Below are 15008 nucleotides of genomic sequence, written 5' to 3'. Positions count from 1 at the left end.
CCTATCCAGAATATACTGCACAGTGACTTAATCATACATGTTATTATCGGTAACTTTCCATTCCTAGCAAAAGATTTTTAACAACTGGAAAAGTGGCTGGGTGACTTTCAGGACTTTTTAATATAATTTCTATGTGAAAATACCATTTTCTCTACCAACTTCTAGGCCAGGCTTAACCAGTCTAAAGTTTCTAGTAGAGATCATTTTTTTTTGTAATATTTTTAAAAATTTTAATTTTTTTTTTTACATTTAATAAATACATTTCCACAGCATATAAAATGTAGGTAGCATGTGCAGGAAAGTGAAAGAAAAGGGTTTTTAATGATGAGGGAGATCTTATTATTTATTATATAAATTACTAATTATATAAACTATAAGTTACCAAAATAGGATCAGGAAGTTATTGAACAAATCCTTAAGTTTGAAGAACAGAGATACAGCTTGGAGTCAGGACTACGTTTTTATCATCTCAAGCAAATCATTGACTTTTATTGCCTCAGTTCCCCCATTTAAAAATTGTAAAGAATAGGTTTGGAGTTTGCTGTATTGTCAGATAATAGCTAAGGCAAGACATTGCTATTAAAAATTGAGGCAAGCTAGTGATATCTCTGGGACATCTGGTAGAAACAAATGTAAAGATACTACAAATGGGTATATATGTATATCAGCTATACTGCCAAAAAATCATGTAGATAAGACCAATAAAGGGTAGTTCAAACTCTTAAATTACAAACTACATTAAGGCAAATCCACTATCAGCAAAAGTGAACAACAGGGAACAGAATTAAATTCCTCATGTCCCCCAAAACTTTAGATGGTTAGGTAATTGATATCCACTATCATGGCATTATGTTTAAAATTATCATGGGTAGGGAACCAGCAGTTAGCGTAATGGCTATGTCGCTTGACTCCCACGTAGTCGACCGCGGTTCGTGTCCCGGACCCAGTGGCTTAAAAAACTCACGCCGGGCGCGTGTGCGTGCGTGCCCAAGATCCCGAGAGGAGAATGAAGGAGAAGGGATTGCGGCGTGACCATCCCCCCGGGGGGTGATTTCTCGCTTTCTGTCTATATGTCTCTCTCTGTCTGGCGAGCGCACGAGCCCTACAGTGAAAATCTCTCCAAAAAAAAAAAAAAATTATCATGGGTATTAAAGCAGAAAGCGTATATGTGGGCAAGAAACAAGACACTAAAAATGGACAGATTTAGGGGAGAAATGGACATAAACTTTGAAATTTTAAAACTAAATGAACAAATTAAATAGGTTAGAGTACAAAAGGGAATTAGTGAACTAGAAGATGGAGCTGAGGGACCAGCAGTTAGCGTAATGGCTATGTCACTGAACTTACATGTAGTCGACTGCGGTTCGAGTCCTGGACCCGGTGGCTTAAACTCATGCCGAGCGCGTGTGCGTGTGTGCCCAAGATCCCAAGAAGAGAATGGAGGAGAAGGGATTGCGGCATGACCATCCCCTTTGGGGGTGATTTCTTGCTCTCTCTCTGTCTCTCTCTGTCTTTCTGGCGAGCACACGTGCCCTATAGCAAAATCCTGTCCAAAAAAAAAAAAAAAATAGAAGATGGAGCTGAGGAAATCAACTAGAAGATAGCAGAAAAAAAAAAAAAAAGAAAGCAAACAAAGATATGGAGGCCAGAATTCTAATTATAGTAGGAATTCCAGAAAATATCAAAAGAAAAGACGATGAGGTTGTGGCAGTTTAGAAGAGGAGGATCATTAAGAAATTTCTAGAATTGATGAAACCTATGAGTCTTAGATTCAGGAAGTTCAGCAAATCCTGAACAGAGCAACTGCAGAGCAACAAAGACAAAATGAAAGTCTTAAAATCTATTGGAGAGGAAAGACAGATTGCTCAAAGAATAAGGAGGATAAATTGATTATAGACTTCTTAATTGTAATAATAGAAAATGAGATATTACAAAGAACTTACACATAGGGGGAAAATCATTAACGACATGGAATTCTCTATTCACCTAAACTGTCACATAGTAAATGTCAGTCAGAGTTGGATGAACACTAATACATTGTTGCTGACAGAAGTTCTAAAGGACATAATTTAGGAAAAAGGAACTTGTAAAAATTTTTTTTGAAATAGCACTCTAATTTCTCACTTGGATCCTTTTGACCATTATTTTGAGTATAATCTTATTTGTCCAGTTTCTGGGATTATTGAGAATCAAGCAGGCAGCATAGACCCATAGAAGTACTAGCCCGAGGAGCCCTTTGATACATTAGAGGAAGTAGAGGGTCAGCAAGGTGGTGCATTGGTAATCCCCTGCCTGAGTGAGGTTAGATCCATATGGAAGCTCACAGGTTCTGTTTCCCCAGTTGACCTGTATATGTTGGGTGTGCACCCGTGATCCTGATTGGCTGGGAAAGTAAGGGGAGAGGATGATAGTATATCTGTTTCTCTCTCTCTCTCTGTCTTATACTCTCAGGAAAGAAAGAAATAATTTTTAAAGGCTGGACTGTGGCACAGTGTTAAAATGCACTTTATAAGGCTGACTTATGGGAAAGTTCAGGTTGGCATCCCTGAAGACCTTTCTCAGTATGACACTGAATAAAGCTAGGAGTGATTGCAGCGTCAGTTCTGTATTAGGGTGCTGGTTCTCTGTCTCTTTCCTTTTCTGTCTGCCTCCCTTGGTCATAGAAAATATAAATAAGCTTTTTTAAAAAAAAATACATAAACTTTACAAAGAAAAAGTATAAAAACTATAGTATTATAGGAGACTCTGAACTGTGTGTGTGTTTGAAAAGTTGTGCATTTATTTGATTTAAAGCGGGAACAAAAAAGTGCTGCTTCTTGCATTCTTAATAGAATTTTTCAGCCCAGTACAGTAATTATATTATGTTTTAGAGCTGGTATTTATCAGATATTTTGTTTTTTACTTCATGATGAGCCTTAGACAAGAGAACATCCAGTGTTTTGATGGTGTTAATTATTTAAGTCAGTAACCTTTAATATATTCCTATTTGAAAAACTCATTCTCTAGAGCCATGTTTTCTATGTATAAGTGTAGTCTAAAAGCAGTGACCTACATTACAAATAAATTTAAGGATTCTTAAATTACAAGTATAGATTTTCAAATGTTTTTAAAAATTTATAAATAATTATGCTTATCTAGATGAGTGATACAAGTGGTGGTTCACTAATGCCTTTTTGCTTTTTTACAGCCAATATCTTGAAAATTATCTCTGGATGAATTACTCACCAGAGGTGTCCAGCAAGGCCTATTTAATGTCAATCTGCTGTATGGTGAATGAGAAGTTCAGAGAAAATGTTCCTGCATGGGAGGTAACAGATTTAAATTACTTCATAGCTCTTCATTGTGTCCAATTAAACCATTACAAAGTGGCAAAACTTTTTACTGATGAGAAACAGTGATTTTAGAGAATTTTATCCATGAGTAAAGTAAATATTGAGGAAAAAAATAGTTTTGAAAGATATGTTTTCTTTTGGTTTCAACACTTTATTCAAACCAATTTACTATGAGCTGAAAAACTAATGTGGAGTTATTTTTCTGTTTTAATTTTTAAACAAAGGATGACATGGATATTTAAAGGCTTAGGAGGTAGCAAAGTGAAATTTACATCAATATGTACAAATGAATAACATTCAAATGAGATAATGTTTTTCAGGTTCTTGTTTCACAACAAAGAGTATAATACTTCTAGTTTTACATAAATAAAGTAGTAGTTCTAAAGTTAAGACGTGTTGCTTTGCACTTTAATTTTATCTTTGTTCCTGATTTGAGATCTATTTTTTCTTTTTGAAATACCTGATGAACTGGCATTATCTTTTTGAGCTGGTGCAGCAGAGACTTGGTCAGTGCATGTCCCAGAATTTAGATTTTCTTTGCTTTCTATAAATTGGTTGTTCATCGAAAGAGGGTTTTTTCCCAGTTATACTTTTTAAAATGAAGAACAGTCATAGATACTTCTCATCTGTTTAGAGGAAATAGTATCCATAGTCAGAAGATGTTAGACTTTTTAAGATAAAACCATGGACATTTTTCTCAAATATTCATTAAGTGACTGCCGTCTTTAGGGCATGTTAAAGCTCAGAGTAAACTGTAAGTCTTATGTCTTACTGAGATATGTTAGGGATTTCTTATAGTTGCTTCAAGCTGTTATAGAAAGGGAGGGAAAACAGTTTTGGGCCAGATCAGTGTATTGTCATGAAGACCATTTTGGTGACTAGGGCTTAAATTAGAGAGACGACAATACAGATTAAGAGGATTTACACAAGTTTCGAAGGTAGAATTGATTTAATCTGGTAATAAATGAAGTAACATTAGAAATGGTGTTATTTTTCAATACTCTTTCAGGCCTGGGCAACTGATCGTGGTGCCATTTTTCCAAGATAGATAACAAAAGTTTAGGAATAGTTTTGAGGGTATAAAATTATTGAATTGAGTTTTGGAATACTTTAATTTTTCTTTGGGCTATCTAGATTAAATTGCCTACTGGAGGAATCTAAGGATCTAGAGATAAGGAGAGAAGTCTGTATTGAAGATATGTGTTTGGAATCATTAGCAGATGGTAGTTGAAATGATGTGAGTGGGGAAGAATGATGTTGGAATCCTAGAAACCCTGCTGTTTGAGTAACAGACAAAAGAAGAGGAGCCTTTTCAGTGAAAAGAGGTTGAGGGTTGATGGTCTACTGGATTTGACAGTCAAAACAGCTTCAGGGGAGCGGTGTGGTTAGAAGTTGTTTTAGAGAAATGAATGTGAACAACTGGTATAGACCACATATTTGGAGCACTTGTCTATGGCAGTAACTAGAAGGGAGGTAGGTTAAAGAGACTTGAATATATTTATGTTATTTACATGTTAAAAGTAAAAGAGCTGGTATAACACAGCTGTCCTTGACATTATTTGCAGTGTTAAAACTAGTTTTTACCAAAGATGTAGTTTCTTCTGTTTAAATCAGAGGAATTGAAATACTTTAAATCTTTAATAAGAGAACAAAGTATGAGATAAATACAAGCATAATATGCAGAAGAAAAAGTAGAAGAAATAAAGCCATTATTTTATTAGCTAAAGGTCCCTGCAACTCTCTTCTAGACCTGTTAGAAACCTATACTCATATCTGTTTGGTTATCATTAATTACAAGCATGTAATGCCTCTTTTATAAATAAACAATCTCTTTGTAGTAATTTGATGTTGTGAGTAGACCCCTAAAAGCCTAAAAATGCTTTCTTTTAAAAAATGGGGGTGGGGAGAGTAAATGAGCAAGCCAGTTCAAAATGAATTTTTATTTTTTCTTTTCAGACTTTTAAGAAGAAGCCAGACCACTTTCCATTCTTTTTTAAGCATATCTTGAAAGCAGCATTAGCCGAAACTGATGGTGAATTTTCACTCCATGAACAGACAGTCCTACTACTTTTTCTTGATCATTGCTTCAATAGTTTGGTAATTTTGCTTTATGTCTTTAGGTGAATTGTCACGTTTTCTTGTCTTTTAGATTAAGTTTACATGGAATTGCTTCTATAGCCAACATTTCATTCATAATAATGGAGAATAAGGATAATGCTAAAAACTTGATTCTAGGGCCACTTCTCAGTAAACCTACTTATTAAGATAAACTCACTTTTTAATAGATTTGAAGTTAGTATTTCCTTTTTTCTAACTAGACTCCAAGGAAAATAATAACGGTAACTCCTGAAGGAAAGCACAGAAATGAGAAGCAGCAGAGTCTGGTTAATACAGACTTTGAGTAGTGAGCTCTATGCTACAAGCTCCATACAAAAATGTAGTTTCACTTCTTTTTAGTTATGTTTCATACACAGGTTGGCTGTCAGTAAGAGAGAGGTTATTTGTGTTGACTGATTAAGGATGATTTTGAAAATCCCTTGTTTTGTATGATGCAATCTCAACCTTCTTAAAGATTATATTTTAGGGTCAGCAGGTGGCATAGTGGTTAAGGCGCTTGAGTCCCACCTGGCAGACTGAAGTTTGAATACTGGGCCCGGCGGCCTGAAACTCATGCTACATGCATGTGTGTGCATGCCCAAAATCCTTAGAGGAGAATGGAGGAGAAAGAATTGTTACGTGGCCATCCCCCCTGGGGGATGATTTCTCGCTTTCTGTCTCTCTGGCAAGTGCACACAGCCTATAGCAAAAATCTCTAAAAAACTTATCTTCTAAAAAATAGTCTCAGCAATTAATATCTTATTTGAGCTTCCCTGTTGTGATTATCTGAAGATATATGTTTGTTTATTTATTTATTTATGTAAAGATAACTGCTTCCGAATTGATAATGCACTTAGACCCCCTCAGGAGAATGCATGGATTTGTTTGTTTTCTCGAAGAGTGAATGTTGATACATAGATGGTTAGGCCTTATTTTCATGTACTGCTTCACGTAGATCTCCAAAAGGCATTAAAAAGAGACTTAATGCATACGTGTATTATTGATTTATTAACTTTAAACTCGCTATTAATAATGCTATAACTTAATGTCTGAAGAAACCTTACCTAATGCATGTATTTTCTTCATAAGGCGCATTGTAGACTTGCACGTTCCAGGTACATTCCAGTCTTAATGCCTGTGAACATTAGACAGCACTTCAGCCTTGTGCATGGAAGCCATTTTAATAAACAGTGTCACCAAAAAAAAAAAAAAAAGGCACAAAAATATGAATAGTGCTAAATAGGATACTTGTTTATATTGAGTCATTGGAATACTCTTGAGTATTTTTCTGTTTTTCTATGCAAAATGCATCATGACTTTTCTGATGGCCCAATACTATCAACTGAAACTGAAGCAGAGAATCAGTTTAGCCCAGGTGGGATGGTGCGCATCAGGTAAAAAAATTTTTGCGGCTATGCACTGTCTGAATGACCGTGAAAACATAGAGAGTATTGATTTTGGAATCAGTGAATAGTGAAGATTGATTGTTATATTTTTATAAAGACTTAGGTAGAAATGCTGATGTTAATAATAAACTTTTCTTCATGCCTTTAACAGGAAGTAGACTTGATACGGAGTCAAGTACAGCAGCTTATCTCCCTCCCAATGTGGATGGGCCTACAGCCTGTAAGTGTCTTATTTCAGTATCTTTTGTGGGCATGTGTTATAAGTGGAACATGAAGTTTTAGACTGTGTAGCTTTAATACACATATAAAAGTAGTAGCTAAAAATTGCCTTTTCTGCTTAGAAAAGTTACTGTGCATTAACTTAGTATAGATTTAGTTTTTACAGTTTTATGTCCAAGTTTTAAGTGCAAAGTTTTGTGTGTCACCTACATTTAGTATTTGAAGGTAATATAAAGTTGTACCTATAGAACCTGAAGAGAAGGGGAGTTAATTTAGCAACATGTGGTTGCTTATGTATATCTGAATGAGACTCAATGCAGACTTAAACTTTTTATATTGGTTGATTAATATGTATATACAGCTATAGGAGAAGGTCTGAATCTTAGTCATTACTTATTAGTAGTGACTTTCATTTTTCCATCAAATCCTTATTGGATAATAGATAGTAGGTACCAAAGCCAACTTAAACATATCTTAGTGCATAAATTTTTTTTTTTTTTTTTTTGGAGAGATTTTCACTGTAGGGCGCGTGCGCTCACCAGACAGACAGAGAGAGACATAGAGACAGAAAGCGAGAAATCACCCCCCAGGGGGGATGGTCACGCCGCAATCCCTTCTCCTCCATTCTCCTCTCGGGATCTTGGGCACGCACGTACACGCGCCCGGCGTGAGTTTTAAGCCACCGGGTCCGGGACACGAACCGCGGTCGACTACGTGGGAGTCCAGCGACATAGCCATTACGCTAACTGCTGGTTCCTCTTAGTGCATAAAATTTTAGCTGCCAAATTTGAAGTGATCCTTGACTCAAAATTCCATTTCCTGCATGTTGGTGTTTCTGCACACACCCTGATAAGGAAACTCATTTATAGACACCAGTTAATGGGGATGAAAACATAAAGCTTATTGATAGTTAAAACTAAGTTAAAAAATGGTAAACGTTGAGGCCAGCAAATGGCATAGAGGTTGGTCGACTGCCGTTCGAGATCCGGACTGGCAGCTTGAAACTCATGGCAGGTGTGTGTGCCTAAAATCCCAAGAGAAGAAAGGAGAAGGGATTGATGTGTGGCCATCCTCCCTGGGGGTTGAGCTCTTGCTTTCTGTCTCTCTGTTTCTCCAGCAAGTACACACGCCCTATAGCAAAAATCTCTCTAAAAAAATATGGTGTCATAACAGACTATACTGATGTACATGTTGCCTTGTTTCCTTCTTGTAGCTGTTTTGTGTTCGTTGTTTCAGACTCATTTTTCCCACTTCAGTGATTATGCTTGTAAGAGTTAGTGCTTATATTTTTCAGAATTAACTCCTTAATTTTAGGAATGAGAAAAAGTTTAATTCTTGAACTTAAAATCCTGACTAGAAAAGGCAATTTCATCTTGTTTCTTCTATTAACATGATTTAAAACTAAGTAGTATTTTAAATATAATTAATTAATTCTTTAATTTTAGTTTGTTACATTATTTTTAGGACTTTTCACATTCTTTATTGTATTCATGTATCTGAAAACTAGCCAATGGTTGATCTAGTCTGATCCTTACAAATTTAGAGGTTATTGATCATTTAATATCATATCTCTCTTTCAGGCACGATTGGAACTAGAATTAAAAAAGACACCTAAGTTAAGAAAATTCTGGAATTTGATTAAAAAGAATGATGAAAAGATGGACCCAGAAGCAAGAGAGCAGTATGTTGGTTTATTATGTTGAATTAGAGGTCTTAGATGAGGTTGACTGGTTTTTTGCTGCCTTTTATATGGTGCTGAGTCCAAATAAGTTAAAAGGTGTTTTTACTTATACTGTCATAGGAGTTTTCTCCAAATGTCTAAAGGAGAAGCTACAACATCACTATACCTTCCCTCTCTATCTTTTCTCTGTGCCAGTGATAAATATATATAGTTGCCCACTGTTCTCCCTGCCTATCCATAGTCTGTCCATCATGGGTGATTCTCAACGATCTTCAGGCTGCAAATATCACCATATCTAAAAATTTTCTTACTCCTTCACTCTTCTTTTTTTTTTTTTAGAGGTTTTTGCTATAGGGTATGTGCACTAGCCAGAAAGACAGAGACAGACAGAAAGCGAGTAATCACCCCCCAGAGGGGATGGCCATGTCGCAATCTCTTCTCCTCCATTCTCCTCTCAGGATCTTAGGCACGCACGCACATGTGCCTCACCTGCGTTTATAAGCCACCAGGTCCAGGACTCAAACTGCGGTCGACTGCATGGGAGTCCAGCGACGTAGCCATTGCGCCAACTGCTGGTCCCACTTACCTCACTCTTAACAGTAACTTTTACATTTCTAAACACTATTCGTACAGCAAATACAGAGTGTTTATTATTTTTGCCAGGCACTTACTGTTCTAGACTTTGGGGATGTAACAGAGAACAAAACAGAAAGTGATTTCTGCTTTTATGGTGCTTACATTCTAGTTGGTGAATAAACAGGTGAGTTGTATGGTATACTAGATGGAGATAGGAAAAAAAATGAATCAAATATAGGTGTTAAAAGAGTAAATGAGGTTGGCTGCTAATACCACCATATCTAAAAATGTTCAGACCTAAATTTTATAACAAAAATTTCTTCCCTCCATTGATAATACATTTTTATCATGTAATTTTAGATATCATCAAAAGTTATTTTTTAAGGGGTTGATTATTTCTACCAAATTTAATGCCTTTGTTTTATTTTATTTTATTTTATTTTTTTGTAGAGGTTTTCGCTATATGGCGCGTGCGCTCGCCAGACAGACAGAGCGAGACATAGAGACAGAAAGCGAGAAATCACCCCCCAGGGGGGATGGTCATGCCGCAATCCCTTCTCCTCCATTCTCCTCTCAGGATCTTGGGCACGCACACACATGCGCCTGGCGTGAGTTTTAAGCCACCGGGTCCGGGACACGAACCGTGGTCGACTACGTGGGAGTCCAGCGACATAGCCATTACGCTAACTGCTGGTCCTGCAAATTTAATGCCTTTATCAATAACAAATTTTATTGCACACTTCAGTTACCAGCTCTGTTTCATGAGTTGTTTCTTTCTTTTTTTTTTTTTTTTTTGAGAGGTTTTTGCTATAGGGCACATGCGCTCACCAGCAAGAGACAGAGAGACCGAAAGTGAAAAATCACCCCCTAGAGGGAATGGCTATGCTGCAATCCTTTCTCCTCCATTCTCCTCTATCTTGGGGCAGGCCCACCCACACGCCGAGCGGAAATTAAAGCCACCGAGTCCAGGACTCGAACCATGGTAAACTACATGGGAGTCCAGCAACATAGCCATTACATAGCCATTATGCTAACTGCTGGTCCCTAGTGGGTTATTTCTAATACTAATGTTTATTATCAATTGCACAAAAGTCTGTGACAGTTCATATTTATTTCATGGAAGAGAGAGTGATTAATAGGATGCAAGGACGGGCCGGTAGATGGTGTGGTGGTTAAGGGCAATGGAATCCCACATGGCCCACCTCAGTTGAAGTCCCGGACCTGGTGGTGTGCTTTCTCACTTTCCTTCTCTCTCTCACTCTGTCTCCCTCTCTGGTCAAATTAAAGTAAATAAAAAAATAAAATAATTCTTAAAAAAAAAAATAGGACACAGGGACAGGACCTTTAGATTCTCAGAGGTATGTTTTCTTGTTTCTTTGAGGCTCACTACTATGAACTGCACTCTTGCTGTATTTACTCCTTTGATCATTTGGCAGTAATACTTTTTCTTTCTTCATCTTTAATTGCTCTTTTCCACTGACTTCTTTCTCTCTCTCTCTCTCTCTTTTTTTCTCTGTGTGTGTGTGTGTGTGTGTGTGTGTGTGTGTGTCTGTCTGTCTGTATACACTCCACACCACAGTACAATCCCTTCTCTTCCATGTTCCTCTTGGGATTTGGAGCATACATGCACATGCGCCCAGCATGTTTTTCAAGCCGCTGGGCCTGGGACTTGAAGCTCAAGTCAACCATATGGCATCTAGCTGCCTTAACCACTATGCCGCTGGCTGGCCCTACAAGGCTTTATGTGTTACTGTCTTTTAACTTAGTTCTACTTTCTCTTCTTCTCAGATGGTTATGAGAAAACTGATGTATAGAGAAAATAAGTAGCTTGGCTCAAAAGTTACAAAATCTACAACATGGCATAACTAGAATTTAGACCTCTTCTTTTTGCCTACAAATCTTTTTCCCTTGACCACTTTGCAAGTAAGAAATTAGAGTTTTATTTTCTATGTGATGGAGAACCCCAAAGGTTATTATTGATAATGTGATGTAATCAGACATGAATTTTGGAACAATCTCTCTGGAAGCAATGTATTTGAGGTGAGCAAGGCTTGAGGCAGGGACGGAATGTGGTAGTTGTACTTGGGCCAGAGATAGTGAGGGCTTGAACTGGAATTAGAGAGGCAAAGAGATGATGATGGAGAATGGAGGGTAATTTAATGGGTATTGATGAGTTGTTAAATGTAGGTTAGACAATAATTTAAGTGGTTTTCCATCTAGGTGAAATATTTACCAAGATGTTGGTTCACTTGTTGCCATGCCAAGTAAAGATAGTTTTAACAGGACATGGAGGTTATGAAGAATATAAATAGTAATACAGGCGGAGTATGGGTGAAATGATTTAGTGAAGTATATAATGATGAAAAGAGCATTGGGGACAAAAAAAAGTGAAACTTAGAATCTGCAGATGGCGTAATGGTTATGTTGCTTGACTCCCTTCTAGCTGACCGTGGTTCGAGTCTCAAATCTGGTGGCTTGAAACTCACTGGGTACAAGTGCATGAGTGCCCAAAATTCTAAGAGGAGAATGGAGGAGAAGGGAATGGAGGAGAATGGCCATCCCCTTTGGCGGGTGATTTCTGGCTTTCTGTCTATCTCTCTCTGTCACTCCAGGGAGTGCACATGCCCTATAGCAAAAATCTCAATAACAACAGTCTAATGAAAAGAAAGTGAAACTGGAATTAGGCTGGTGATTACTGAAAAATCAAATACCTGAGGAGCTGCATATCACGGACATGAGTTTGGAAGAATGGGAGTGAGAGCTTCAGACACAGGATGGTAGGATCAGAGTAGGAATAATCCTTATTTAATTTCTAGCTCTAGTTTCATCTCTTTCATGATTTTCCAACCAAGAATCTCTCTCTCTCTTTTTTTTTTTTTTAAGTCTCATAGAGAAAGACAAAAATGGAAATGTGAGAAATCACCCCTCAGTGGGTGGGCATACCATAATCCCTTCTCCTCCATTCTCCTCTTGGGGTTTTGGGCACACATGCACACACACTCGGCATGATTTTCAAGCTAACAGGTCCATGGCATGAGTTGAGGTCAGCCATGTGGGAGTCCAGCACCTTAACCACTATGCCACCTGCTGGCCCCCAACCAAGAATCTCTTAATTGGGCTAATTAAATGACATCTTTGTAGCATTTGACTATTTTTTTCCCTCAAAACTGTCATCCCAATATCTTACTGTGATTTAATCCTAAATTTCTCTGTTCTTCTTTTCTTCTTGTCTTTTCACTGTATAACTCCTTTCTGTGTACTTCTCTATGTGTTGCCATGAACTCAGTTTATATTCAACTAAGTAATGTCACTGATATTTCCTTACATCCTCACCTCTCTGCCCAGTTTCTCTCAATTTTCCTACCTAGTTTGGTTTGGACCATTCCAGTCCTCTCACTGGCTATTTTTGTTCAGTCAACCAGTCCTGTCGTATTCACCTTTGTCTGTTACACCCTTTTTTGCCTATTCATACTGATGTCATCATGATACAGGTCCTTACAACCTCTTAAACCCCCACAATAATTCCTATTTGTTTTTCCTTCCATCTTTCTGACACCAGTATAGCCTAACTAGCTTTTTTTTAATGGAAAACTTGTTATTTTGCCATATGGGTAAATTCAGCTTCTCACAGTGACTTTCAAAAAACCTCCAGCTGTTTTGTGTGACTCCCACGAATTACTGGACTAGTCTAGTCATTGTTTTCTTAAACGTTCTTCCTAAGTCCTTTCCCCTCCATTTAATTAATTATTAACCATCTATACTCTTCCAAACAGCCTACTTCATACTACAGTGCTTTGTTCTGAACTCTTAGAACACATGCTATGTTTTTTTTTTTAATTAAAAACTAGCTCTTGTATAATAATTGGAATAAATAGTTGTTTAGAGCATAGGTTCTACAATCAGACTTACGTAGTTTCCACACTCATTTGTTACACTTTGGACAAGTCACTTCACCTCTTTGAACCTCAGTTTGAAATCTGGACAACAGTTATCTATTTCATAGCACTGCTGTCAGCATAAATGAGATTTTTCATGTGAAATGCTTAGCACAGATCAAATCCTGGCATAATTGGTGCTCACTTAATGTTTGATACTTTGATTAATAACATGCATGCTAACTTAAAGACAATTGTTAATTTTCTTTATATTGTATGACTTGTCATTTCAAATAGATTATATTCATTCCCATTCTTTGTATTTCTAGCAGGACCAGCATAATCATTTGCTGCTTATCGGTATCTGATAAATGTTGATAAATTGATCTATCAATATCTTAAATTAGTAATGAGTAGAAAATTATTTTTCAAGCTAACATTTAATTTTTGCTATTATAATATACCCTCTTCTGTTGAATACCTTAAAACATACTAGAATATAAAAATGCTCATCTCACTGTAGCTACATTAAACATTAGATTTTTAATGTAAAGGTAAGACTGTAAGTGACATCTTGAAAACTCCTTTCAAGTTCTGACCCTTAAATCAGTAAATATTTTTACAGTGAGAGGAGGAGATGTCTGTTTAACTGGCTTATTAGGTTGGTACTGAGGCTCTTCCTTTGTTTACACAGTATCATATTTATATACAGAGAAGAAGCTATGTTTAAATTATGGTCCCAATCTTAGGGAGGAATGGAACATTTGAATATTTGAGTAATGAAGGCTTACTCAGCATTTAAAATTTTTCAAAAATAACTTGGTCATGTTCTTTCTAATTTCAGGGCCTATCAAGAAAGAAGATTTCTTTCACAGCTCATCCAGAAGTTTATCTGTGTGCTGAAATCAGTCCCACTTTCTGGTAACTGTCTCCTTTTACTTAACGAAGTTTTCGTATAGATGCTCCTATGGAATTTATTTCTCTCTAATCAAAAAACTACTCTTAGAATGATCGTATATTTTAATGACAAAGTGTATATCTTCTTCTTTTCAAGCGAATTACCATTCTGATTATTGCGACTGTCTTGAAGGGTTTTGAAGACACTGGCATGGTTATGGAAATGTTCATTTATTGGGTTGGGGAAGTCATGATGCATGTTGAATAGAAAAATATTTCTTGACTTTGCTGACGACGCAAATATTTTTTGTGTTTATTTACTAAATTTAGGGTCTATACAAGGTGCTAGGATATAATAATGAAGAAGACAGTTGCAGAACTTACCTGCATTTTTTTTAATAATATGGTGCTAAGTAGTGTCTTCAAGTGCCATCACATACTGTTTGGAGGGCAAGAGGAATTGTTTTTGAGATGTAAGATGTAAAGTGAAATGAAAAAGATTTCCTTCCTTCATGGTTCCTATTTATTGATGAAAAAATATGCTGTATAGAGTAGATGCTATATTAAAATAATAGTGTGAGTATACTATAGATGTACACATGTGTGTGTGTGTGTGTGTGAGTGTGTGCACACGCACATTATAAACCTGTATACCCAGGAGGAGTAATTAAACTATGCTCAATTTGTAAAGCTTTTATAAGCATTTAATGAATGCAATTTGAATATTTTTTAAGAAAGGTATACAAGGGGACTTCAAAAGTTCATAGAAAAATGGAATTAAAGTACAAATTTATTTTGGTGAAAAGTTTTTGAAATCCATGTATAGTTTTCTCTTATTACTCATTTTCCATATACTGTTTGAAGACCCCTTGAGTATGCTGTTTAAGTTTTTGGTTTTTTTTTTTTTTTTTTTTTTTTTTTTAGT

At 36.5% G+C, this 15008-nt stretch overlaps 1 protein-coding gene across 1 annotated transcript in view; it reads left to right on the top strand.

Annotated features, from left to right (window-relative positions):
• AQR (aquarius intron-binding spliceosomal factor) overlaps positions 1 to 15008 on the top strand; it is a 111892-nt gene that overhangs the window by 12681 nt on the left and 84203 nt on the right. Inside the window, exons 5-9 of the mRNA XM_006141698.3 lie at positions 3188 to 3308; positions 5289 to 5429; positions 6987 to 7055; positions 8635 to 8735; positions 14031 to 14107. Of these exons, the coding sequence (XP_006141760.1) occupies positions 3188 to 3308; positions 5289 to 5429; positions 6987 to 7055; positions 8635 to 8735; positions 14031 to 14107 (509 nt within the window). The remainder of the gene's footprint in view (positions 1 to 3187; positions 3309 to 5288; positions 5430 to 6986; positions 7056 to 8634; positions 8736 to 14030; positions 14108 to 15008) is intronic.

This window comes from Tupaia chinensis, unplaced genomic scaffold, assembly GCF_000334495.1.
Source record: "Tupaia chinensis unplaced genomic scaffold, TupChi_1.0 Scaffold000062_1, whole genome shotgun sequence".
Taxonomy (NCBI): domain Eukaryota; kingdom Metazoa; phylum Chordata; class Mammalia; order Scandentia; family Tupaiidae; genus Tupaia; species Tupaia belangeri.
The sequence above is the reverse complement of the archived record's forward strand: the minus strand, read 5'-3'. Positions and strand labels throughout refer to the sequence as shown.